Raw genomic sequence first — 26656 nt, forward strand, 5'->3', positions numbered from 1 at the left:
TAGGGCTTGCTATTGGCGGGAAATGAATTGTCAGAGTAATAAAAATAAGTTCCCGCCTTTATTTTGATTTTGGGCTCTATTTTGGCCCATGAATCGGTGGGGTCTGCTCTGAGAAGGCCTTCGGATGTCTTGGGCTTTAACCCATTACATTATCAGTGGGTCCCGCCATTACATTTTTTCGCTAGGATTGCCCTTCAAACTCTATCTTGCGATTTTTCTTTTGAATTTTTGACTGAAGGGTTTGAACTCTAAATCAAGAAGTTAACGAAGGGAAAAAATTAAAGACCACCCAAAAATAAGGGCATTCCTGCGAATTGCGCCTGCCATTATACTAGAAATTGCACAAAAAATTCGGAGGATTGTTCTTCATATGGACTGGTCTTTAATTTTTGCTCCTCAAATCGGTCCTCTTCAATTTTTGCCTCTGCTAATGAAAATTTGTGGGTCAAAGTATCCTTATTCGGTGGTCTATGAAATCAGAGATATGTAAAGTATATTTTGTCAAATTAAGTTATCTTACAAAACTATGACTCAAGGCTTTTGCCTGAGTAGGCATAATTTGATATGAAATCATGCCTTGCGATCTTTTTTATACTCTGCTAGGGTTTGAACCCAGAATCTCAGGGATATTTCGGCCATTTAAAGTGTCGAAGGTAAAAAAATTAAAGACCACCCGCGAAATAGGGCATTTGTGCAAATGACCAATTGCATGGTTTCTTCTTCAAATTGGCTGGTCTTTAATTTTTGTCCTTCAAGATCGAACTTATGTGGATATAAGCTATTTAAAGGCACAAGATACAACTTGTGAAATATTATAATACTAATACAATGGATATAACTTATGGAATATTATAATTATAATTATTATTATTATAATTATAATTATAATTATAATTTCTATTATATAGAAAAGCCAAGATGGTCGTCTAAGGACAAAGTTGTCATTTTGCTCAATAGTAAAAGTGTATTTTTGTACAGTGTTTTCTCAGGGCTTAGCCCACGTGGCTTTTCTCAATGGTAAAATTGTGGCCTTCTAATTTTATACACCTCTGACGAGTACACTGTACACCTAACATATGGTAAAAGGCAATAGAAATCGGGACCCACATATTTTTCCTTTTCTATTATACATAAGTGTTGAAGAGGGACGAATATAATATTGATTGTTTGTACCAAATGCTTTATAAATTATACACACAATGAATGCTTGTACCAAAAGCTATATAACTTATACACTTTAATCAACTACTTTTTTTATCTCACGTGGACAAATATCATAGTATTTGATATTTATTCCCTTCTTATGTATAAACGTATGCACTTCAATTTTAATTCTCCAACACATTTATTTCCTCCGTGCACTTTCACTTATTCACTTTTGACTTTTCACGTTCTTGCTGAATATTTATTCTCTTCTCGCGTATAGACCTATGCAGTTCAATTTTAAGTCTCCTACACAAATTTATTTCCTCCGTTCACTTTTACTTATTCACTTTTGACTTTTCACGTTCTTTAAGAATTAATAAATCCCATGTGGACATATGTCATAGGACTAAATATTTATTCTCTTCTCTTGTATACGCATATGCACTTTAATTTTAATTCTCCGACACATATTTATTTCCTTCGTGTACTTTTACTTATTCACTTTTGACTTTTCACGTTCTTGTTGAATATTTATTCTCTTTTCATGTATACATGAATGCACCTCAATTTTAATTCTCCGACACATATTTATTTCCTCCTTGCACTTTTACTTGTTCACTTTTAACTTTTTACATTCTTTAAGAATTAATAAATGAACTACTCCCTCCGTCCCATATTACTTGGCCACATTATTTGACTTTTCACGTTCTTTAAGAATTAATAAATGAAATACTCCTTTCGTCCCATATTACTTGGCCACATTACTATACTTGACTTTTCACGTTCTTTAAGACACTGCGGACCTGTGGGGACTTAAAAAGTAAACACACAAGAGGTAGAATTTGTCACGCCCCGAATCATGGCCTGGGCGAAACACGGCACTCGGTGCCTTACTGCATGTGACCGAGTGAACCACATGTCTTGCTGAATCATCACGAGGCATAACATGAGCGGAATATAACGTAAATGCATGATGAGCCTTTATAAAACGTAATAAGTCATGATACTTAATAAAAATACTTGTTTAAACATAAGTCTTTGAAATAACGTGAATGAGCCAAAATGGCTATACGACTCGAATGTCGACATAACATAACTAACTTGTCTAGTTTATGAAACCTCTATCATGAGTTTGATTGGAAAACATACTTGCTGGACAGAGGCCCCCGATACCTTAGATGCATAACTAATCATAAAGCGAAAAGTTGACTAAACCCCTAATGAGATGGGGCTCGCCACAAGCGATACGAATCTTTGTCCTGCGAAAGCGGATGTGTCGTCACGTATATCGGTTCTTGCGTATTGAAATGCGGAGCTCGGAAATAGAAAGGGGGACGTCGACATATTGAATGTACTGGTATGTAAAGCAACTGAATGAAATAACATGGGACATGAAATAACATGATAAGAAGTGAAACTGAAAACCTGGACATGAACATGAGCATGAATACATATAAGTAAAGTATGAAAACAGTAAATCAATGGAAATACATGTATATATAACTGCTTGTAACATGGGGACTGCTATAGTATAACCAACAACATGATCTGGTACTTGCGTCCTTCCAGTAGAATGCTCATATCTTGCCAGGAATATGAGATTTAAGTAATAATAAGCATGTAAGGATCCAAATTGCACAATGAATGTGTTGCCTCCGTGCTGACAACCCTTATCCTACGGTGGCTACGTAGTTTCAGGCTATCTGAGCCTTCTCGGTTAACTAAGCAAATCCCAAAAACATGAACATGTAAAATAAGTGGCACTTGCTGCCCATGTTTTTCATGAATATAACTTGCTTGTACATGGATATCATGAATTATAGCTTGCTTGCATGAACTTGTAAAACATGTATAGTATTTTCTTGAAAATAGCATAATATATCATAAACTAGCATGCATGAACCCATAGAATGAGATATAAGGGTTTTTCATATATTACGGACAGATTCTTAATAATCATAAAGAAATATTAAGAACTCAATGATGGAACTATAACAATTCATACATAATATAATCATGGACATAGACCTAGGGTTATCATGAGCATGGTATGAAAACCTTAGTTTTCGTAAAAAATCATAATTTATGGATTATGAGGCGTGGGGAAGAACAATGATGTTCCCACACGTAGATAGTAACTCTACATACCTTAATTGCTCCAAAATTTGAATTAAAGACTTGAGCTTTGAAGAAGATTTCCAAAATCTTGAATTCTTGCACCTTGAGATGGGTTTTCTTGAAAACTCTATGTTAAGAATGATGAATCTTGCTTAATGATCATGAACGTATGTTGGATTTGACTTGGAATGCATAGAATAGGCTTACCTTAAAGTGTCTTGAAGGTTAGGAGAGAAGAGCTTCGTCGTTAGGGCTTGAGAAACTTCTTTAGGGTTCTTTACCTCAGAAAAATTGGTTTAAAACGAAGTGAGAATGAATATAACGAAGTTTGACTCTTAAAACATCATGGTTGATGCGCGGTCGCGCAGCTAAAGGCCCACTTCGGGCAGGTGATCGCGCAGCGAAGGCAGTAACACTGATTCAGGTGCGCGATGCGCAGACTGCGTAACGTCCAGTAAAACGGTTATAACTTATAGAACACATCTCTGTTTGAGCTCCATAATATATGGTTGGAAAGGTATTTCAAAGACCTACAACTTTCATGTTTTGAGTTTTCTCAAATTACTAACACAAATACCCAAAAACTGGTCATAAGTACAGACAGACTCAGACTTAGACGAATTTAGAAGGCTTTAAGAACTTCAATTTTTGGTTTGACTTCAAAACGACTGTTTATCATCCGAATTGATTCATATAGCTAAAATATCATCTTTATACTAGTTTCATACATTCATATCTAACTCGGATTTACGGGATCTTACCGATATGGTTTAGTATGAGAGTACGAGATGCTATAGAATTAATGTTCAACTTCTGAAATATACACATATTATGAAAAGTAAGAACCAAACATATTCTCCTATAAAATAAATATTGTGTCCTTGGACGTGGACACCATATTCCCCCACCCGCAACTCTCCCAATAAAATTTACATTGGGTCCCACATAGACAAATGGAGACGTGAGTCCCATATTATTAGCTTATTTACGTTTAACTAATCTCATACCTCCTTTCTTGCTTGTACCGAAATAATTTTACTTTCCGTTAAAATTTTAGTCAACACCTCCGGCATTAATTAATTTTGTAAATCATATAATAATACTAAAATAGGATTGTTCACTAAAATTTTCAAATAGTAATTCTTCATTAAACTGAAGTCAAATTTGTATTTGTCCATTTTAAACATTTGAAATTAATTAAGATATTTGAATAATCTAAGTTTGAAAGATGAAGAATGGGATGACCAGGGGCAAAAAGGTAATTTCAGAGCTAACATTTTGGCAGTTTCTATTGTTATTGTGCTTGAAAGCTGTTGTACTGAAATGCTTTGTAGGGGTATGTTTTCCTCAATTGGACAAAAGACCCAGATGCCAATTACTTTTCTTCACGTGGGTTCCGTTCTGTTGACACCCACATGGCTATTTTAAACTCCTATATCTTTAGTTTTTGTTTTCCTCCTAAGTAATTTAAATTTCAACCAAAAACAAAATTTATTTCTAATTTTACAAAGGAGACTTAAGTAACATTGAGATGGAAATCCAATCCAACCAAACCAAAGTACAAGCAACTCATTCACAAGAATGGCACACAACAACAACAATTTTTTTTTTTTTTTTGTTCTTTTCATCTTCTATCATGCTGTAAAGAATGATGTAAATTCACATATTACTTTCGTCATTTTTTTTTTAATACATACGATACTGCAATTTTAATCTATTCTCTAAAATGCTCAAATACAAAATGTGGAAAGCATATTTCTTAAACTAATTGTTCAATTCAATGTTTGAATTTGACGCAGAGTGGATGTTGGAATAAACATTGAAACATGTTATCTTTTAATGATAATAGGTAAATTTAAGCAAATTAAAAGATGTTGCTTAGTTTGATAAATTTGAAAAATAATTTATGATGAGGTATCAATTGAGAACCTTGTTATTATCCTTTGTGTGCTTAGATGAAAAGAATGAGAATTGATTATTTAAAAAAAAAAAAACTTTTAATGTTGGGCCCGTTTCAATTATTGTTTCGAAAGATCGGCATCTGAAAAATTTAAAATTAATTTAGGGATTGTGCGGAACAATTATATTAATCCTATTACAAATTCTTCGTTACATAATTGTTTGATTACTTGTACACGGTGATATATATATATATATATATATATATATATATATATATATATATATATATATATATATATATATATATATATATATATTTAATGAGTTATCATGAAAGGTAAAAGGAATAAAGGAATAATGTATAAGTTTATTCTCAATTTACCATTTGCTTAACAAAAAATAGCCCAATAAATTCTACCAAAATCAATAAACTAACTACATTTTTTATCTCAAGTCGTATTATTGTGTGGATTTCCATACAAATTTATTTGGATAAAAAGAGTAGCGGAATCAAGATTTTACTAAGCGGATCCAAAGTCAATTTACGAAGATGTCAAAGAGATTCGACATCTACGATATATATTTACAAAAAATAATTTTAACCTTGAATATACAATATATTTTTCAGAAAGTGGATTCAAATTAAACCCCATGTGCTCCACTCATGAAGAAAACCGTGATTGTATTTGAAAGGTAATATGTTTAGTATAACTTCGAGTTTCTACAATAAAATTAATACTCACTTAGATACAACTAATGTAACATTTTTGATGAAGATGAAAATCAATTATTATTCTATAAAAATCTCTTTGTTTTATTTTTTTAAATTGTTTAGTAAACAAAACTTTTTTTTTGTTTTTGTTTTAATACTACTTAGGATGGTCCATTCGATCCCAAAACAGGATTTTACACATAAAAACAATACTCATTAACTGATGCAGTATATACGATTTCTAAAAATTGTCTTTCCAAGCTAATTTGCATTTATTAAGAAAGCTATAGAATAACTTAACCAAATACCTTTAAATTAATGTTATTGACTTGTTTCTTAATGAATGCGATAGAGTTAAAGACATATTGTTTTTTAACTGAAGGTAATGCATTTTTTTTTGTGCGGATTGCCCTTCTTTTGCGGTGGTCTTTAATTTTTGACCCTCAAATTGGTGGTCTTTAATTTTTGCCCTTCGCCTAATACCTTGAGGTTCTGGGTTCGAACCCTAGCTCGGTAAAGAAAAAAAAAAAAAAAAAAAAAAATTCACAATGCAGAGGTTTGCATTCGCAAGACAGAATTTTGCTTTCAAAACTCTGTCTGCAAAACTCTACCTTGCTAGAGTTTGAAACTCTGATGCTGGGGAGATGTTCTGCAGATATGTGAGTGATAATTCATTTTGATAGTGTTCTTCTCCAATTTGGACTTACTTTAGGCGATTTTGCTTTGTGTCAGTTGAGTAACTTTTTGATCTGTCCATAGGCTGAGGAATGAGAATAGACACATTATTGAAAACACTCAGGTAACGTTTGATTTTTAAGGTAGAATTTTGCTTGAAGTTAAGGCAGAGTTTTGAAGGCAAAATTCTGCCTTAAGGTAGAGTTTGAAACTCTGTCTGAAGCATGCAAAATTCTGTTTTGCGAATTCAAACTCTGCCTTGCAAATCCAAACTCTGCCTAGCTATTTTTTCTTTTTAATTTTTGACTGAGCGAAGATTCAAATCCAAAACCAAAATCAAAAGGTTCTAACAAAAGATAAAAATTAAAGACCACCAATTTAGTAGACAAAAATTAAAGAACACCCAAAATAAGGGTATTCCTGCAAATTGGCCGACGTAATGTACAACATAAGCACGGGCCAATGACATCTAGTCTAGTAATCTAGTAATAATAATCTAAATAATAAGGAAGTCCAACCGACAGTCTTGTACTCGTTTATCATAATTTGAAATTTTGAATTGTGACTTCTCATCACAATGGCCAAAGACACCCTTTTAGTAAAAGGTATCATCCGACTTAAATCTTTTATTTTTCCATGTACATGCATAAGTAATACTATATAATTTTTCTAAAACAATATACATACACATATATCAAAATCAAATGGGCCGACACCACTTATAAATAGTATAAAGTAATTATTAATATTAGCTTAAAATTATCACAGTCTCATAGTCTAATCTGCCTATAAAACAATTGCGACCGTAACAAATACTACTGTTTGTAAATCCAAACTCTGCCTTGTGAATCCAAACTCTGCCTAGCTATTTTTTCTTTTTAATTTTTGACTGAGCGAGGGTTCAAACCCAAAACCAAAAGGTTCTAACAAAGGATAAAAATTAAAGACCACCAATTTAATAGACAAAAATTAAAGACCACCCAAAATAAGGGTATTCCTGCAAATTGGCCGAGGTAATATACAACATAAGCATGGGCCAATGACATCTAGGGCCTGTTTGGAAAGCCACCTGGTAATTGGAATTGGTGTAATTACTAGGGTAGTAATTACACAGCCTAGTAATTACATAGTAGTGTAATTACAACGACCGTTTGTTTGTCATAGCGTAATTACGGTGTAATTACAAGCATCGTTTTGTTGCACCGGTGTAATTACACGATCAGGTTTAATTTAAAAATAAAATTTAATTATAAAAAATTTAAAATCAATATTTAAAAAATATTGCCTTTATAAATGATATTAAATTAGTTATTTAATAGCAAATTATTTCTTGAAAATATATTAATTAATAATCATATATTTGTAACAAATATTGTAACAAAAATAATTGATATATATTTTTTAAATTAATATTTAACTTTAATTAATTATAAAACTTAAAAGAAGACTTTTTTTGTGAGAACGTCATGGATTAGATGTTTGACAAAAAAATAATATTAATAAATATAATGCCATAACATTATTCAAATGTTTGACACAAAAAATCTACCAAATGCAAGTGAAAAATAAACAACATGCAATGTGAAAGCAAATAACTTAAAATTGGAAAAATAACCTAAATTCAAAATCCAAAAGAAAAAGTTCAACATAATACTCTTATGTCAAATTCCAACATAACATAAGTAAATAATTCAAAAGAAAGGAAAAATATAAGTTTATAACCTCATTCACAATGAAATTCTACTTTAATAATGTCACTCGTTATATGTCAAGTTTGTTAATGACTCAATATTAAGAAGTGTAGTTTCAAATATTAGAATAACAACAAGGTTATGCTAAATGAATAAAATAAAATAAAAAAAAATACGAGCAATTACGTGGAACCACAAGAAGTAAAGGTTGGGAATGAGAAGAAAGAAAATGAAAAAATAAATAATATAAAAAGAAAAATACATTTTAAAAAATAAAAATAATTCAAAAGTAAAACTAAAAAAGAAATTAAAATAATAGAAATAAAAAAAATATTAAAAATCAAAAAAATTAAAATAATAGAAATTAAAATAAAAAGAAATTAAAGTAAAAAAATAAACAAACTAAAAAGTAACCCTGTAATTACAGAGTGTAATTACACTCAATTCTCAGCCCCCCTTGAGAATTGGAGAGTGTAATTACACCCTGTCAATTACACCAATTCTCACCTAACTGTGTAATTACTTGATCAAATAAACAGACCACTAGTCTAGTAATATAGTAATCTAAATAATAAGGAAGTCCAACCGACAGTCTTGTACTCGTTTATCATAATTTGAAATTTTGAATTGTGACTTCTCATCACAATGGCCAAAGACGCCCTTTTAGTAAAAGGTATCATCCGACTTAAATCTTTTATTTTTCCATGTACATGCATAAGTAATACTATATAATTTTTCTAAAACAATACACACACACATATATCAAAATCAAATGGGCCGACACCACTTATAAATAGTATAAAGTAATTATTAATATTAGCTTAAAATTATCACAGTCTCATAGTCTAATCTGCCTATAAAACAATTGCGACCGTAACAAATACTACTGTTTGTACAAAATCTTGTGTAAGCCACTATTTATTAGTCTTTGAAAGCACTTATTTACTCTACACCGCATATAAAAGAGACATTGTGGTATTGCCTTTGTATTTGTAAATAAGTAAGTTATTACCAAAAAATTTTTCGTGTTCACATCTATTTCTCTCCCGAGGCACTTAGAAGGTCTACACCCATAAAATCTCGCAGTCTTCTTTCCTTTCTCTTCTTACTTACTCCCTTCATTTTAAACGACTTGTCGAGATTTTTAAAAATAATTAGTTTAAAATTATTTATTATTTTAAAAATTCAAGATAAAATTAATTTTAGTTTTTTATTTACCCATAATTGTTCTTGAAAATTACAAATATTTTACTTATTTGAAAATGATATATAAATAGAATAAATATTTCTGACGAAGAGAGATTATATTTCAAGATATAAATAATGATAAAATAGTCAAAAACTTATTCTAATTAATATTTTTTCTAAGTAAGACGCCTCATTTTTATTTCCCACACGAATTGGAATATTGAGAAAAAAGCAAAAAGACGTCTTATTTTTAGTCAAATGAAGTGATACCACGTAATGTGACAAATTCATTAAATTCCAATTAAAAAGGATTTTGGCGTCCGCTCGTCTAGAAACTTCTTTGTGCTAACACGTATATAAGCCTTTCCCCACTTAGAACGCTACCTTGCCAGTCATTTGATTTCCAGAGCCTTCGCTAATTAGAGAAAAAAGCATACAGAGAGACGCATTTCGCCATAATCTCTTCAAGGCGAGTCTTTCTTTCATATGTTCTTTTTCTATTGGTTGATGACAATGTATGTTATTTGCATACGCGATTACCGGTTTAGATGATTCTTCCGTTGATGTTTTTTCAATTATTTGCCTGCACCAGTTGTTAGAAGGACTCCTGACATAATTAGAGAAAATAAATCGGCTGGTCTCTGTCGATATTTTGTTTATTGCGCATTCTTCGTCTTTGAGCTATACTTGTACGTGATATTGTTGTTTTATGGTTTTGATATATGGAGTAATAATGAATTGAGTTTTACTTGATATCCGTAAGGTCTGAATGCTATGTTGTGTGAAATTATCAAAATTATTAGATTTGAACTCATAAAAGTATATTTAGTTTAGTGATATAATTCTTAAAGGTCTGACACATCAAGTTAAAGTACTTTGATCTGCCTCTATCTGTATCTGTAACTAACCGTTGTTTTCTCTTTGATATGACATACTCTGATAGTGCCACTTAATCTGTTATGATTTAATAGGCGAGGAGAACTATAATTTATACTTTTATGATTTTTGGACTAATACAAGGTAAAAGACAAATTAATAGCGGGCAAAATAATATGAGATTTAAGGATCCTCTAACTGACTCAACAAGATAAATTGACTTTCCAGTATTGGGATGAAGTAGGACGAGTAGAGCAGAGTGGATTTAAAGGATTTATATAGCATGTATCTATTAGTTTGGATTGTTTGACATATAAGTTTAACAGTGTCGGTAAGCTGTTGCAAAATATATGAGTCATGTACTGTATTAGGCCTTATTTTTCAGTGATCTTGATTTGCTGACACCCTTTGCTCCTCTTTCTCCTTTGTATCGTTAGCCTAAACTTAATGTCTTGTTTGATGTTAAATGCAGATGTCGTACTCCAGGAGGTCAAGGTATTCTCGCTCACCTTCATACGATCGATATAGCAGGTCTGTCTCAAGGTCCAAATATCTTTCAAGGAGTCGGTCGAGGTACATGTCTGCAGTGTTCAATTAATATGCTGGTAGCTTGAGTTTTATGTTTTTTCTTTGTGTTATTTAATTGTTTTATGATGGCAGGAGCTGTGATTCAAGCGATGTTGAGAACCCAGGGAACAATTTGTATGTGACTGGTCTCTCCACCCGCGTTAAAGCGCGAGATATTGAGAAGCATTTTTCTACTGAGGGGAAGGTATGTTGTTGTTTCTGAAGGTTTTCTTCCCGTTCTCTCTGTAGTTTGTTAACATAGGTCTATTGCACTCTGATCAAAAGTAAAGAACATGGTAGTCGCTTGTAGAATTTGATCTTATGTGCATGCGTCATGAAGTGCTTTTTTCTCCGGTTAGGTTGAAGATGTTCATCTTGTTCTTGACCCATGGACGCGGGAATCTCGTGGGTTTGGTTTCGTGACAATGTCCAGCGTTAAAGAGGCTGAGCGTTGCATCAAGTATTTGAATCGCTCAGTACTTGAAGGCAGAGTTATCACTGTGGAAAAGGTAGAGTTTATTGAGTAGTTGCTAAGTTCTTTGAGTCTTACATTTCCAATTTTCTTTGCTGGTATCAACTTTTAGTTGTATCAATATCATAATATCTTTTATGCCAGTAATTTGAGTTTGAAAGTGTTTGCTTGTTTCGCCTGAGTTTCTTTGGCAGCAAGGAAGCTGTGTGTAGCAGCTCTTCACCAAAGTCCCAAATAACAAATTGAAACACATCAAGCAAACAGACCGTTAAACCAGAGGGTTGTATAGCCTTCATTTTTCTTTTTATTCGCTTGCACCCTTGTTGCTTATATTTATTTCCCATTGGTTACACGGTGACGTATCACATCAACCTCCCAAAGTGTAGATATGATGTCTGACAATTGTCTCCTAATGCAGGCTAGGAGGAGAAGAGGCAGAACGCCTACTCCAGGGAAATATTTGGGGCTTAGAACTGTTCGTGGTATGATTTCATATACATTTCTAAGCATTAATTCTTGTGGGTTATTTGTATGTGATGTCTTCTAATTTTCACCTTGTAAATGTAGTTCGTCGCGAATCACGGAGTTATTCTCCTCATTCAAGGAGTCGCTCTCCTCGTTACTCGTCTGAAAGCTACAGGAGCAGGAGTAGGAGCAGATCCTACTCACCATATTACAGACAAGAACGTAGATCCTACTCTTCCTATTACAGAAGACGCCAGAGATCCCGCTCTCCATATTACAGTCGACACCGTTATTCAGAATCAGCTTATTCTCCTTACTATAGTCGTGGAAGGTCTTATTCTCGATCTGTATCTCCATATAGTCGGCGTGATCGGTCCTATTCTCCAGATGACCGTTACTACAGAAGAAGTCGTTACCATGACTATTCTCCTGACAATTACCGGCGTGATCGTTCCCATTCTCCAGATGACCGTTACTATAGAAGAAGCCGCTTGCGTGACTACTCCCCTGACAGCCGTGATCTTTCCTACTCTCCAGATGTTCGTTACAACAGAAGGAGCCGCTATCGTGACTACTCCCCTGACAACAGTTACTACTATCGAAGGAGCCGGTATCGTTCCATTTCTCGGAGCATTTCACCTCGATATCGGAGGTCCAGGAGAAGCTATTCACGCAGTGTATCGCCTAGGTGGAGCTACTCAAGAAGTGTTTCCAGGAGCAGTTGCTCTCGTAACAGTTATTCTCCTAGTCCGAAGAAAAGCTCCAAGAGGGGTCGCAGTGTGAGTGCATCTTCCAGAATTGTTTCAAGGTCTGTTACACCTAGGTCTTCCCCTTCATCATGAAGGACTACACTATTAGGAAGGTTTAGTCTGTCACTCTCTGTTGCGAAGAGTTTAAAGTACTAGATTGGTCTCTCAAGTAAAGATAACAAATTTGCTTTCCAGCTTATGTGACTGGTAGAAATGAGACCTAGCTGTACTATCGTGTTTGTATTTTAATACATTACTCTTATCTGTTATCTGCTGAGGTAATATGGCATATTGAGACTTTGAAAAAAGCTGTGGCATATTGATGTGTTCAAGCCGTTACTCAATTCGCTCATTGCCTTCTACTGGCTTTTATCTGCTGTTTGTGTATGACACAGGATTTCATGCATGATATTTAGAGTCTTCAACTAGCGGTAGTTTGCATAGGGGTTTTAACGCATATAGCCTCGATGTAGCAGTTACTTTGGCCATGATTACGTGTAGACTCTAGTTCATGTGGGCGTTCTCCTCACTGGCAAGCACAGAGAGTGCGTTCTTTAAAGATATATCAGAAGATTTTATCCTTGACAAAACACTTTCTCAAAACCTCAAAATGATACTCGTGATACATACGTGAATTTTTTTATTTTGTTTTCTAAAAGTGGTGGAAAGCTATATTTGCTTTGATATGGACGCGGTAAGATGGGAGAAGAATTCTACTTCTGCCCAAGTTCTCTCTGAAAACAGACGATCTTATACGAAAGTGAAATAGATCTTTGATAAATTTTTTGAGGGTAGGTTTCCTACTTCAATATTTCTCTAGTTTAAATGGAGTAACATTGTCAGAGAGGATTATACATATAAACCAGTGGGCACACATTATCAACAAAAGAGTAATGGAAGTAATGGTACTGCAGACAAACAACAAAACATGTATCCACCTCCACTAACGAGCAGATATTTACATTACACTGCTTCTCGCGGGCATAATGCTCAATACATGTTATCTGAAAGCTATTTGATAAAAGAATCTAAACTATTATATATATATATATATGGATCAGTTGATGAAAACTGAACCACATCTTCAAACAGGCATCTTGGTCCAGAGAAATGCTTCACATTTTACTAGCATGTTTACCAAATAATGAATGCCGCCCCTCAGCAATGAGCTCCCCTGTCGTTTTATTTTTGACAAGTACACTTGTTCCTTTATATCCTCCCTTCTTACCCAAAAGCCCGACCAATGATCTCCAACTCCCTGTAAATATCCCACACAAAGACTAAAACAAGAAAGTCCGTAATCCATTGGTAGAGGTTGAATGCTGCACATTTAGAAAGATGATAAGAGGAAATACTTTTCCAAAACAGTTTCATAAAGAAAGGGAGGTAGAGAGGGCTTGCTGCATTGTGCTCTTCTGTAATCCAACAACAAACTCATTTAAGGATTGAAATACATACATAAGCGTTTTAATAGAGAGTATATTCCTACAATTTTCAAAATGCAGCAAAGCTGGGCATATACACAAACAAAATACATATGAAGGGCCACAGAAAAAATGATCTATTTAGTCACTTACACATTATTTAGATCTTAGACAGAAACTATTTGATTAACTTAAAAGCCGAAGATCTCATGAGCCATTGCTAATCACTCAACCCCCGGTGTCAAGTGGCGGTTCTATCTCCTGTACAGCTTTGCTGCAGCCATTATGTTCCTCATGCCAATATAATGGTATCTCTACACATCTCACATCCCATCTGTATGTGTCTATAGTGCAGTCAAATTCTTACCATCACTTCTCTGCTAACTAGGTTTTCCAAATAAACAACCAAACAATGCCTCCATCTCCTCTACTTCTCCAAATTCAGACTAGTTCTTGCTCGTATACCCAGACAGAGTTTAAAATATCTTACCAATCCTAGGATGTGGATTGGAAGATCTGGCCGTTCCTCTGGAATTTTTACTGTACCTCATTGTGAAAAAGTTGATTACGTGTTAATGCATATCCTTGATGAATTCAACAAATTGAGGCAATGGTTTGATGGATAACTGGTGGACCATAGAAGAGCAGTCTCGTGGGCGGCCTTCTGCTTTGATGTCTATTGCAGGTTCGGTTAACACTAGACTTACCGTTGGTGAATTTAACAATTTGAGACAATGGTTTCATATAGAAGCTTGTTAGGATTGAAGAGTTGAGGTGACTTAACTCACTTTAAACGAATCTCAAATTGGTTCTTGCTTTCTTCGTGGACTTAATCCTAAATCATTGGTAAAATCTCGAACCCAAAGCTATTCCCAGCTGCCCAAGCAAAGCAAGCCTTAACTATTGCCTAAAGCTTCTTCTCCTCAAACTGGACCTATGAGCTTCTTAAAGAACAGAACCAACATGTTAAATGCCGTGTTAGTTACTTCCCAAGACACCATTGCCAACCAAAGCAATTGAATGCTACGTTAACCAAGATGGAGCTGAGAGATTATAGAGGATGAAGGGATTCGGAATGAACAAGTTTTGGGTCAAGGAAACAGCAGTGGCAGTACAGAGTGGTGCAATGGGACGGTTCGGTCGGTTATTTAAAAAAAATTATACCATCTCAATTCTTCGATTATTTTATTTTGTATAACCAAAATTAGATTTTTCGAATCGCCCATCATCTCGGTTTTTCTTCGGTATCGGTACGGTTCAGTTAATTTTCGATTATTTTAGTTTTAAAGTGTCACCTAAGAATACACCACTATTAAAATGTAACGACACAGACCTGCACAAACCTATTTGTAGTACACCATCAAATAAAGCTTCTATTGGCTGCTTATGAAATATTTAATGTAAAAGCTATTAAAAAAACTACACAGAGTAATTAAACTGAAGTGTGTTATATCAAGTAGCAAGACAACAATGATGGCACCATCGCGACGTGAATCCTCGCTGATTGACCAGGGAGAAGAATAACTTGTCAAAAACAACAATGTTGAATTGAGCCAAAACAAACATTAGCTTGTAGGTAGCAAATCACAACTTGAATTTGATACATATACATCAAGCAACATAGTAGAGGAGACCAAGATGCAGGTAAACTTCTGTTAGTGCTAACTATAACTAAAAATGTCTACTTAAATCATCTAAATCTATGACTGTATGACTATGTATATGAGGTATCTTTTGAAACTAAATCCAATCAACTAAAGGCCCACAATTTAGTGGCCAAAATTCTTTTTTATATTTGAAACAAAACTTATAAAATATATTTTATATATTCAATTTAACATATTTGTAATATATAAAATATATTTCATACATGTAAGGCTATTAGGTTCGGTTCGGGAATTTTTCATTTTTTTGTATAAATTAAAAAGACTACCCTAATTGTTCGGGACGGTTATAAGCTTAAATAAAAATCCACGGTTTTATTAAAAAAACACTATAAATCGGTTCGGTATGATTAGGTTCAATCGGTTCGGTCGGTTTTTCATATTTTTTTATGTATTATCTCTAAACAATATTATTTTCACAAATATATAAACGGGATCTGCAAGACATTTCATCGGTTTGTGACAGGTTAAAAGATACATGTTACTAATATCTGTTGTGCAAAATATTTGAGCGTTGAACTAGTGATTTTGTATAGGTTTGGCATATATCCTCGAAGAGTAATGAGTATCGGTGTCCCACAAAATTTCTCGTGCAAAATATTTGAGCGTTGAATAAAGAAATCCAAGCAAATCTCACAGTTGATAAAAATCAATATCAATCAACTACGCCTCAATCCTAAACTCAGTTGGAGGTCGAGAGTTCTCCATATCTATCCTGCTCCATTCGGATCAATTTCAAAACCAATAAATAATGTGGCTCTGTAAGCACCCATTATCAACAAAGTTGTAAATAATATGCAATGGTACTCCGCACCAAATGAAAATCTTTGCATCCACCTCCATTAACAAGCAAATATCTACATTGGACTTTTTCTTCACAGGCATAATGCTGCCCAATACATGTTATCACAGCAAGAGAAAAACTATACACCATACTGTTTTTTCAAAACAAAAAAGCATATATGTGGACCAGGACGCGGAAACTGAACCACATCTTCAAAGAGGCATCTTGGTCCAGAGAAATACTTCACATTTTACTAACATGTTTACCGAATAATGAATGCCGGCCCTCAGCAATGAGCTCCCCGGTCGTTTTATTTTTCACAAGTACACTTGTCCCTTTATATCCTCCCTTCTGACCCAAGACTCGACCAATGATCTCCAACTCATCCTGTAAGTATACCAGGCAAAGACGTACATAAGGAAGTGCGCAATCAATTAGTAGAGGTAGAATGCACATTTGGAAAGATGATACGAAGAAATCAGTTTCCAATTGAAAGATGGGAGCAATCATAGACAGGATAAACCACTTTGAGTTGGCTCACTGCAGCACTGAGAGCGGTTTTTTAAAGAAAGGGTAGGTAGAGGGGGCTTGCTGCACCATGTTCTTCTGTAATCCAACAACAAGATACACCTCATTTGAGACTTGAAATACATTCATACAGGTAAAATAGAGTTTGTTCCTACTATTTTTTATATGTAGCAAAACTGGCATATATACAAATAAAATACATATACAGTAGGCAAGGCAGAAAAACATAGCTAGGGAAGGGCCACAAAGAAATGATCTATTTACTCACTCGAGCATTATTTTGGAGGGTAACAATTGAATTAACTTGAAAGCCGACCTCATGAGCCATTGCTAATCAATCAACCCCCAGGAAAAGTGGTGGTAATATACTTATATCCCCTATATTGCTTTCATGCCAAGATATGCACCTCCACATATCTCATATTCAATCTCTCATGTGTCGATAGTGCAGCAGTCAAAATTCTCCATCATTCTCCATTAAATCGGCTTTCCAAATAACCAACCCAAAAAAATGCACTTATGAGCCATTTAAAGATCAGAACCAATATGTTAAATGCCGCGTTAATTATCCAAGACATCATTGCCTACCAAAGCAATTGAATGCCACGTTAGGTCGTTAGCCAAGAAGGAGCTGAGAGATTAAGGAGGATGAAGGAATTTGGGAGGACGATGAACATGTTTTGGGCCAAGAAGTCCAGGACATAGGGATGACAGCAGTGGCAGTACTGGATGGAGTCCCAAAACCTCCTAGTATAATCAAAACTCAGGACTCGGTCAAGAAAATACCTCTGGTTATATCAGTGAATAGTGGGTTTACCCACAAATTTCTTAGTCCACAGGTGGTGAAACAATTGAAATTTTCATTATTGCCAAATAAGGTATAAATGCACGTGACCATTTCCAGTTGACATGTGATAAAACATAACCTGCATTTCAGTGGGTAACGGTGTAACGCACGGAGAAGAGTTCATTTGTACTTAAGAATGGTTGAGGTTAGTAGATGTGACCTGGTCTTAAGGATGTATGCGATCGGTCTAATTACCATCTACAGGGAAAATTCAAAATTCATCAATGATGGACAAACAGATAAGGCCGAACTAACTTCAGCTGATGGGAGAAATCTATAAAAATGCTGCAAAAAGGCGTTGTGGATGTTTTGCACAACTATGCTCATTAGGATGCACTAAGAACCGTTGTTAGCGAATGGTGCACAATGTCAGATAAGTCTTTTATTTAGACGTAGCATTGTTATTTACATTTGGACTACTTTCATGAATTGGTAATAGAGGACCCTGATCAGTTAGTTTGTTTAGCTGGTGTAATGTCATGGATATACAGCTCATCGCTTTTTATTATTCAGCATTATATGTGTGTTCTATCTTCCTTGTTAATTCTGAAATACAGCTTGATCATACTAAAAGATGTAGCATTCTGATATGAATATTGTCACAAAATTCATGAACAAATAATGAAATTCATTGAAGAGATAGAAAAAACAAGGATTTCTTACATCAGCCTTCGCAGTTGAAAGAAATGATATGGACATGTCCACTGATACATTCATTGGAAGACCCTCCACATAGACTACCGCACCCCCAACTTCATCAACTAGATTGGCAATGGCACCAGATGCTAACTTCCCTTCTCTATCCTACAAAGGTAAACCAAAAAAACTTCATTTCCAAGCAATAACTCAGCACAAAAAAGAAGAAAAACGACAATTTATTTTCAAAACCCTTCATCTGCATATAATCGAAGCAGAGAAAGTATATGCGTACACCCACAAACAAATAATGAAATACTTCTTCTGTCCCAAGTTATATGACACTCTTTTTTTCATAAGCGTAGTGTTGAGGCCAGCTTGCATGCTAAAATGTTTGGCACCGCTATAATTCTAAAGAATTATCCCAACATTAATTCATTAAACTAATCAAATCCTAAATTTTATGTAATGTTTCTTTATCAACCTAAAATTTTCAACTATCCCTTTAATCATCAAATAAACTATAACTTTAATACTCTCTTCAATTACTACTTCTAAACAATTATCCCTACATTCATGCATTAAACTATTGAAATTCTAAACTTTTATGTAATGCTTCTTTAACAACCAAACTTTTCAACAATCCCTTTAATCTTCAACCATTACTTTGTGCTAATACATTTCTATACAACTATCACCAACATTCAAGAATCAATGGGAAGCACATAACACAGACATAGGAGTAAAGGGTAAATTGGGGTTTGGTCTTACAGTGAGACGAGGAGGAACTTTGAAGGTGCAAAAAACTTGACCCGGTTCAACTCGGTCAACCCGGATGCCTCTCAGCGCATAATACTCGTAGAAGCTACACTCTGAACCGACCCGGTGAGGGGGAAAGGCAATAGATGAAACCCGGTCCGATTCTTCTCGGGTCAATTCAAGAAAAGCTTTCGCTTTCTCCATTTGCTTTGTTATTTGCGTTTCCGTTGATTTTACAAGCGCAATTTGGGTATTTTGATGACGTAAAATGTAGATCAAAGAAGAAAGAATTGAGTAAAGGGGATTGGATGAGAATTTGTGTTTCTTTGGGCAAGCGGGTTTAACGTGAAGGAAACGGATTAACAACTAAAATACTACTTATATACAACTCCATATGAGAGTCCAAAATGGATGTTTTACCATTAATTTCTTAAATATTTTTTCTTATTAATTATTACTAACTTATGTCTTCTTTATCTGGTTTATGAATTTGAAAAGTTAAACTTCTCTCAGGGTCAATAAGGGGTATGCGTTTTTCGAATTAAATTAAAAATCCAAGCTGAACCATTTTTTTTAATTATTATTAGATCCGATTTTTTTATTTTTTTTTTAATTTGGGTTTGGTTTCAAATGAAAAATTAAAATTTTTATGTCTTGGTTTAGTCCTGAATTTTTTTAAAATAAGAAAAAACAAAAATCAAATTATTTACCATATATATTATTATTATTATTATTATTTTTTAATCTAAAATTACATTTGATTCTTGATAAATGGTCAAATAAAGAATCAACTAGCATTAAATAAGACCTACATTTTTGTTTTGATTATGATATTAAGCATGCAAACTTTATTCTTCTTATTTGTTTCATTTTGTTTTTACAGGGGACTTAGAAGTTAGAACTGTTTGAGCAACTTGACCATCTCATCACATGTGTATTACTATCTTATCAATGAAGTTCGTAGTTTCAGCTTGTGAATTGATTTGGCATTAGCATTTGTCATTCTTTATATTATTTACTCCACCCGTCTCATAATAAATGACACCTTAACAAAAATCACGTATATTAATAAACCAATAATGCAATATAAAATTTATTAAATTACCCCTATATAATAAAAATAGATTATTTTTTCCTCTTGATTAGAGCATGCACAAGTACACCTTTTGATATTGAGAATCCAACGATACCGAGTTACTATGTGGCTTTTTCAATCATCATTTAGATGTTACTTTAACTTGTAAGTTTTTGTCTAAGGATAGAATTGAAAAAAACTAACACAATTTATGTCTTAATTTCATAAGGTAATACTTATTATGAGATAGTTTTTTTTTCATATGACATACTTATTGTGAGACAGAAAAAGTATATTCTTCTTTCGTCATTCAAATATATTATTTGATTATATTAAATTCATATTGTAATAAAAACCAAATAGGAAAAAAAAAATGAACCCAATGATGAAGGATTGGGCTCCTCTCCATTTCCCTTCTCTCCATTTTTCCCAAGTTTTACCTTAGATTAGAGACACATGACATGGGTTAGAATTAATGATTAAGATTTAATTGACTAAAACAAGGTCCTAACCATAGTTTATATAATTAATAACTTGTCCATAAATATATTAAAATACTTTCTCTCTCTTCCTATTTTAATATTTCATCTTTTTTTCAATCATGATAACTCTTTAATAGTGATATTTTTCAGAATATAGACAACTCTTTCAGAAATATACAATTACCAATTGAATAATGGGGTCTATATTATGTGAATTAGTAAGCATCATAATTGAAAAAATGAAAAATATCATCAATTAAATAATGGGTCTATTAGGAAAAAAAATTAAGTAGCAAAAACTAATCGGGCCCTAACTATCTTATATAAAATATTAGGAAAAGTAAATAGGAACTTTTCCTAATCTTTTATGAGAGAGAACTTAATTATTTAACCATTATTTAATTGTTGATATTTTTCATTTTTTCAATTATGATGCTTACTAATTCACATAATATAGAATTTATTATTCAATTGGTAATTGTATATTTACGAAAGAGGATGTCTATATTCTGAAAAATATCACTATTAAAGAGTTATCATGATTGAAAAAAGATGGAATATTAAAATAGGAAGAGAGAGAAAGTATTTTAATATATTTATGGATAAGTTATTAATTAAATAAACTATGATTAGGGCCTTGTTTTAGTCAATTAAATCTTAATCATTAATTTTAACCCATGTCATGTGTCTCTAATCTAAGATAGAATTTGGAAAAAATGGAGAGAAGAAAAATGGAAAGGAGCCCAATTCAAGCAAAGGACCCAAACCAAATCAAATTTGTTGCAACATATAAAGATGGATAATGCAGGAGTTCGCCAGTAAACGAGATTAGTTCACAAACAGGAGACAGAGGCGTATCTAGCCTACAAGGTGAAGGTTCAACTGATCCCCAAACTTTCGATCCGGAATCTAAATTTATATGTAAAAAATTACTAAAATCGTAATAAATAGTAGATATGAACCCCTAACTTTAAAAACATAATAGGTTCAATGCTAAAAATCTCAAGATTGAACCCATAAAATTTAAATTCTGAATCCGCCTAAAGTGCCTGAGAAGTTAGAAGTACAACAGTCACGGCAACTATCATATTTGCAACTTTACCAACAAACTATACTATTGCTCACTGATTGCTGTTGCTACTACTCGAATCTTATGCGTGCTGTGGTCATAATTGCCTTACCGTTGTTGCCTCTCTATGACATTTTTCCTTATGGAGAAATTTGCCTTTTATATCGTCATGACTATAATTCACAAGATTGGTCACTCTAGGTTATCCTTTGTAACTCGTGAATAACGTTAGGATTGTAGATCAATATTGACAAAAATATTTGAGCGATAAAAGTGGCTCTAGTCCTCAAATGTTATTCGTGTTCCTCTTCAATTCAAGAAGGATGAAGCTATTGCTGGTTCTTGAGCTGGTTTCTTGCTATATAGTTGCGGAGACATAATTTTCACTGAAAAATCATCTTCTGTAAATACCCTATACTTAAAATAAAATTAATTTTATTATTAATCTCTTCCGCCCCTCTAGCTACCGCCAAATTTAACATTGACCTTTCTTCCCTAGGGCTTATTCATGCTATTTCTAGGTCACGTGGAATCAAGACTTTTAGGCCCATATGCCAATAGAAACAAATTATATTTTAATAAAATCTGAATCTAATCTCTGCACAGCTTTAGAGGTCTTCCGAATAATGGCATCTTCATAATAAAAATGTTACACTAAACGTTAACTGCTAAATGAAAGAAAATTAATTAATTATGCCACAGTACATACTCCTATGCTGACCCAATATTTAACTATGCAATTTTAGTACATACTCAAATTAAAAGAAAAAACTAATAAGGTTGTAGTGAACGATCCTCCATTTCATATTAAGTGATATTTTTATCTTTTTATTTTAATTCATAGTAATTGATAACATAATTTAAAAGGTATTATTTATTTTCTTCTAATTATATCTTTATTTAGATAAATAAATTTTTACGTAATCAAGAAATTATATTAAATATATAATACCACTATTTAAGTAAGGGTAAAGTAGTAAAAACATTTCTTATGATCAAGCTAAAAGCACCAACTTATAGGAAACAGAGGGAGTAAATAATTTGAATTCGAGCCCCAAATATTGAATTACCTTTATTAAAAAACACTTCACCTTCAGTTTTGAAATACGAATGCTAATATGATTTTTTTTTTTTAAGACAAATCTAAATTTAATTAGGTCTCGCAATATAAACAAACAAACCAAAGTAAAGAAAAGAAAATAAAATGTTTTAAAAGAGGGGGTACAATAAAGGTGGGGTTTATGAAGGGTTCTTTTGCTTATTAAGTCTCTTTATGCTCTGAAATTTCTCTGTCCATCTTGTCGGAAAACTCCAACTCCTCTTATTATTCATTCATAAATGTTCCCATCGTATACTGTCCCACTCACATTCCAATGAAATGACTCGCACCACTTCCCATACCCGTACCCGAACCCAAACCCAAACCCGCCGTCTTTCCTCTTGTTACCGTCACCCATCAGAACCGGTCACCGGTATCTGCCCCGCATGCCTTCGTGAACGCCTCTCCGGTCTTGACCCAACCGGTATCCCTTCTTTCGGACCCGAACCCGCTTTGTTTTCTCCGGATCTACGTCGTTGCAGGTCTGTTACTACTGCCACGTGTCAAGGGGAAGGTTCATCTGAGCCACGTCGGAGATCTTGTGACGATAGGTCTTCAAGAAATAATACTCTTGAAAATCTTTTCGGAGTTGATGACGTGGTTGGTGGACCCCATACTGGTTCCAATGTTGAATCGAAGAACCTGGGATTGATGAATTTGTCTGATAATGTATGTCGGTCAATAGTGGAACGTAAAAATGAAGAAGAAGTTAGGGTTTGTTCTAATGCATTGGTGAGAATAGTAGATATAGAAGAAGGTAATACTCAAGATGGAGACTTTAAGACAATGAAAGAGTTCATTGATCTTGAACTTCACACGAAAAATAACAAATTGAGGGATTTTAAAGATATTGCTGTGAATTTCAGGGAAGCAACTTCAGTCTTTAGTAAGAAATTGCAGAAATGGAGACAAAAACAGAAGGAAAAGAAGGTTAATAGCAAGTTGATAGGTTATAAATCGAAGGATAATCGGTCTGAGATTGGGGAATGTGTAATTGGTAGGAGATCTTGTGATATAGAACCTCGATTTTCAGTTGATGAAGGTCCGAGGATTTCGATTGATGAGCCTAGTAGAGCTTCTTGGGATGGATATATGGTAGCTAGGACTATTCCAAGGCTAACACCAATGTTATCGGGTGTTGAAAATGTGCTTTTAGGGAATGGAAATGTTGGGTTTGATAAGCATCGAGCATCGCTTGATGGGCAAATGCAGGCTATAGTAGAAGATGAGAGTATAAGTTCTGGTGGATCAGGGCAGTCCAATTCGGATTCTTCTTCGTCACAAAGGGGAAGTAGTTTTGATAGGTCTAGTTCTGTTCGGAGTTTTGGCAAGAGGACATTGGATTTGGATATGTCAAATTCATCTCCTGCTCATGTTAAGTTGGTTATTACAGAGAGGGAATTGAAAGATTGGCACTTGAAAAATTCTATCAAAGATGAGCCTTTGAATAAGTATGAATCATTTTCCAAGAATGGAAATGTTGCTGAAAGTTGTGACCCCAAGAAGGGTTCCACCAAGAAGTCAGCTAGGTGGCGAGAAATGTTCAATCTCTTTGGTAACAAGCAGAAACTCAATAACAATAAGGGAGAAACCCGAAAAGGACAAGGAGAAAGTGTTATTTCAATCACTGATACTAATGAGAAGCAAGGGGAAAAGGGTTATGATAATGTAAAAGAGGCTGCTCAATGGAGGCTTACACGCAGCAGCAGCATTATTGGGGCTAGAAAATCGTGCAGCAGCTCTTATATTCCTGCTAGGAATTCCTGCAGCAACACTTTCGATCAGCCTAGGAATTCGTGTGACATGACTGAATTAAATTACAGTAAGAAGAAAGTCGCTGAACGTGCTGCTGCCTCTGCTAACTTTGGCAGGGATGCTTTTATGCTGGAGAGGAACAAGAGTGTCAAATACTCTTCGAATGACATTGATAATGGTACGTTGCCATTTTATTTGATGCCATTGAGGACTTCTAGGAGTCGCAAATTCAGTGAGAATAAGCTACCAAAGCCCCTGCACGCCACTGGCAATGCTTTGCACTGAACTGAAAGGAAGATACTAAATGTAGTTCATCACGTATCTGATTTTGTAAAGAACAATTTGTATTTGTCTCTATTGGCATACCTTGTTATATTTGGCAATGTCAAAATGCTTTCTTTATAATGGTTAGCTCAAATTTGTACTTCTATTTCCCCTTGTTATTTATCTTCCCTGAATGGTTCCAACTTTGTTTGAAAATGGGATTAGAAGAACATCATCTTAGTGGATAATGTACTTTGGGTCGGGTAAGGCTCAAGGATTTGGTCAAGTAAGGCCCTAGGATTATCTATGTATCAACTGCCTGGGATGTCGCTGATGTAGAAGTCCCAATCTTTAGCAGGGACCGGGTAGTACTTGTGGCATCTACTGCTTCTTCGTTTCTATGTGATAGCTACTTGTGATTGACCATGTTTAGTGTTTTATGAGGATAAATACAGTTCTTATTTTCTTGAATTGCACTAGTTAGGAATCCTAGCCACCCTCCATATATCTTAGAAGAGATTATTTGAATAAATCTGAAGATATAGTCGGGAGCTGTTTGAAAAGTTTGTCTTTCTTAAGGGTACAAGATCATAAACTGGAATGATCAAGATTCTTCTTGTTTCACCTGCATGCCAAACAACACCTCTCACCTGGTCCGCTCTCTTTCTTTTCCTTTGTTTTTAAATTTTTTGGGATGACTAGCTCCCTGATATCTTCTTGGCATAATGATAAACTCAGCTCTTGTGGGTTGGAACGCTGCTTGTCATGTGTTTGTACTCAAATGAGTCCTTTTCGTCGAATGATCTTCATTCTGGTCTTTCTATCCCCCTTTACTCTGCCAGCCGCTGCATTGAAGGCCAGAGTTCTTTCTCCGTTCACAATAAACAATAACACTCTACTAGTGTTTCGATGTGCATTGGCAACCCTTGATGAACATGCCTTGAGATGTACAACAACGTTAATAGAGCATCTGCCTGATTTGTCAGTCTCTCGCCTTCTCCATATCTGTTTGATTTTAAGAAGTTTAATTAGGTCTCTAATTTGTTGGGTAGAGGTCAGTATGTCTTTGTGCTGTTAATGTTGCTAAAGGATGAATGTTCAACAGGTGGTCACCTATTTACACTTATTTCTGAGAGGCAAATTACTTTCAAATGCATTTCCTTATTAAAAAAATAAATAAATTACTTTTACATGCATTTAGCATCAAGAAAGTCTGGACTTTGGACTAGTGTAGTGCTGCATTTCAGAGTTTTGCTTCTTGAGAAAAGTGGAATATAATGATCCAGAAAAGTTGTTTCGAGGCCAATTGTTGAAATTTTTACTCAACCAATGAATTTTGTCAAAATAATTCTCAAGGTTTTTCTGGGTCCCGTAGATGGTAATATATTTTCAACTTGTACTATTTTAGCATGCAAAACTCTTTTATTCAAAACGTTAAAGATTAGAAAATGGTGACTCGAAAATTTGACAACTCAAAAAGAGCATATTGAGCATATAGCCAAAACAAAATGCCGCAAAGAGCATGCCTTGTCGTTGCAACAATTTGCACCAGTGTTCCTTTTGAGGAGGGATATTTAACTTTTGTCTCCGTTTTCCAAAGCTTTACAAATTTGACAAGCCTTGGCAACAATTTTAAAATATTAGAATGAATATTGTAGTTAAAGTCATGCCTTGCTGACATAACTTGTTAAAGCGTAATTTCATTGTTT

General features: G+C 34.1%; 3 protein-coding genes across 4 annotated transcripts; 2 read left to right on the forward strand and 1 right to left on the reverse strand.

The window, feature by feature from the left end:
- Positions 1 to 10722: 10722 nt before the first annotated feature.
- LOC132052889 (serine/arginine-rich splicing factor SR45a-like) lies at positions 10723 to 12896 on the forward strand. Of its 2 annotated transcripts, XM_059444598.1 has the most exons (6): positions 10723 to 10881; positions 10969 to 11080; positions 11235 to 11384; positions 11766 to 11829; positions 11915 to 12333; positions 12406 to 12896. In XM_059444598.1, exons 1-6 carry the CDS (start codon positions 10775 to 10777, stop codon positions 12652 to 12654), a joined length of 1101 nt encoding a protein of 366 aa, XP_059300581.1. In that variant the 5' UTR covers positions 10723 to 10774; the 3' UTR covers positions 12655 to 12896. The 2 variants fall into 2 exon arrangements, with proteins under 2 accessions (XP_059300581.1, XP_059300580.1); XM_059444597.1 differs by having other exon boundaries at positions 11915 to 12896.
- Positions 12897 to 16465: 3569 nt separating this feature from the next.
- Positions 16466 to 19627, reverse strand: LOC132052890 (uncharacterized). Its single transcript, XM_059444599.1, has 3 exons — positions 19216 to 19627; positions 18472 to 18612; positions 16466 to 16820 (listed from the first exon to the last, which is right to left on the reverse strand). The coding sequence occupies exons 1-3, from the start codon at positions 19405 to 19407 to the stop codon at positions 16677 to 16679; spliced, it is 477 nt and encodes a 158-aa protein (XP_059300582.1). The 5' UTR covers positions 19408 to 19627; the 3' UTR covers positions 16466 to 16676.
- Positions 19628 to 23104: 3477 nt separating this feature from the next.
- Positions 23105 to 25113, forward strand: LOC132052891 (protein OCTOPUS-like). Its single transcript, XM_059444600.1, has one exon. The coding sequence runs from the start codon at positions 23208 to 23210 to the stop codon at positions 24966 to 24968; it is 1761 nt and encodes a 586-aa protein (XP_059300583.1). The 5' UTR covers positions 23105 to 23207; the 3' UTR covers positions 24969 to 25113.
- Positions 25114 to 26656: the final 1543 nt, after the last annotated feature.

The sequence above is a fragment of the Lycium ferocissimum genome, chromosome 4 (assembly GCF_029784015.1).
Source record: "Lycium ferocissimum isolate CSIRO_LF1 chromosome 4, AGI_CSIRO_Lferr_CH_V1, whole genome shotgun sequence".
Lineage (NCBI taxonomy): Eukaryota > Viridiplantae > Streptophyta > Magnoliopsida > Solanales > Solanaceae > Lycium > Lycium ferocissimum.

Excerpts from the sequence above, each read along its gene's own strand:
- LOC132052889 (XM_059444597.1), top strand. The coding sequence starts at position 10,775 with ATGCAGATGTCGTACTCCAGGAGGTCAAGGTATTCTCGCTCACCTTCA. Across the intron at positions 11,081-11,234 it reads ATTTTTCTACTGAGGGGAAG|GTTGAAGATGTTCATCTTGT; the intron begins GTATGTTGTTGT and ends TTCTCCGGTTAG. Across the intron at positions 11,830-11,914 it reads GGGGCTTAGAACTGTTCGTG|TTCGTCGCGAATCACGGAGT; the intron begins GTATGATTTCAT and ends TTGTAAATGTAG.
- LOC132052890 (XM_059444599.1), bottom strand. The coding sequence starts at position 19,407 with ATGGAGAAAGCGAAAGCTTTTCTTGAATTGACCCGAGAAGAATCGGAC. Across the intron at positions 18,613-19,215 it reads AAGTTCCTCCTCGTCTCACT|GATAGAGAAGGGAAGTTAGC; the intron begins GTAAGACCAAAC and ends TTACCTTTGTAG. Across the intron at positions 16,821-18,471 it reads TTTCAACTGCGAAGGCTGAT|GATGAGTTGGAGATCATTGG; the intron begins GTAAGAAATCCT and ends GTATACTTACAG.
- LOC132052891 (XM_059444600.1), top strand. The coding sequence starts at position 23,208 with ATGACTCGCACCACTTCCCATACCCGTACCCGAACCCAAACCCAAACC.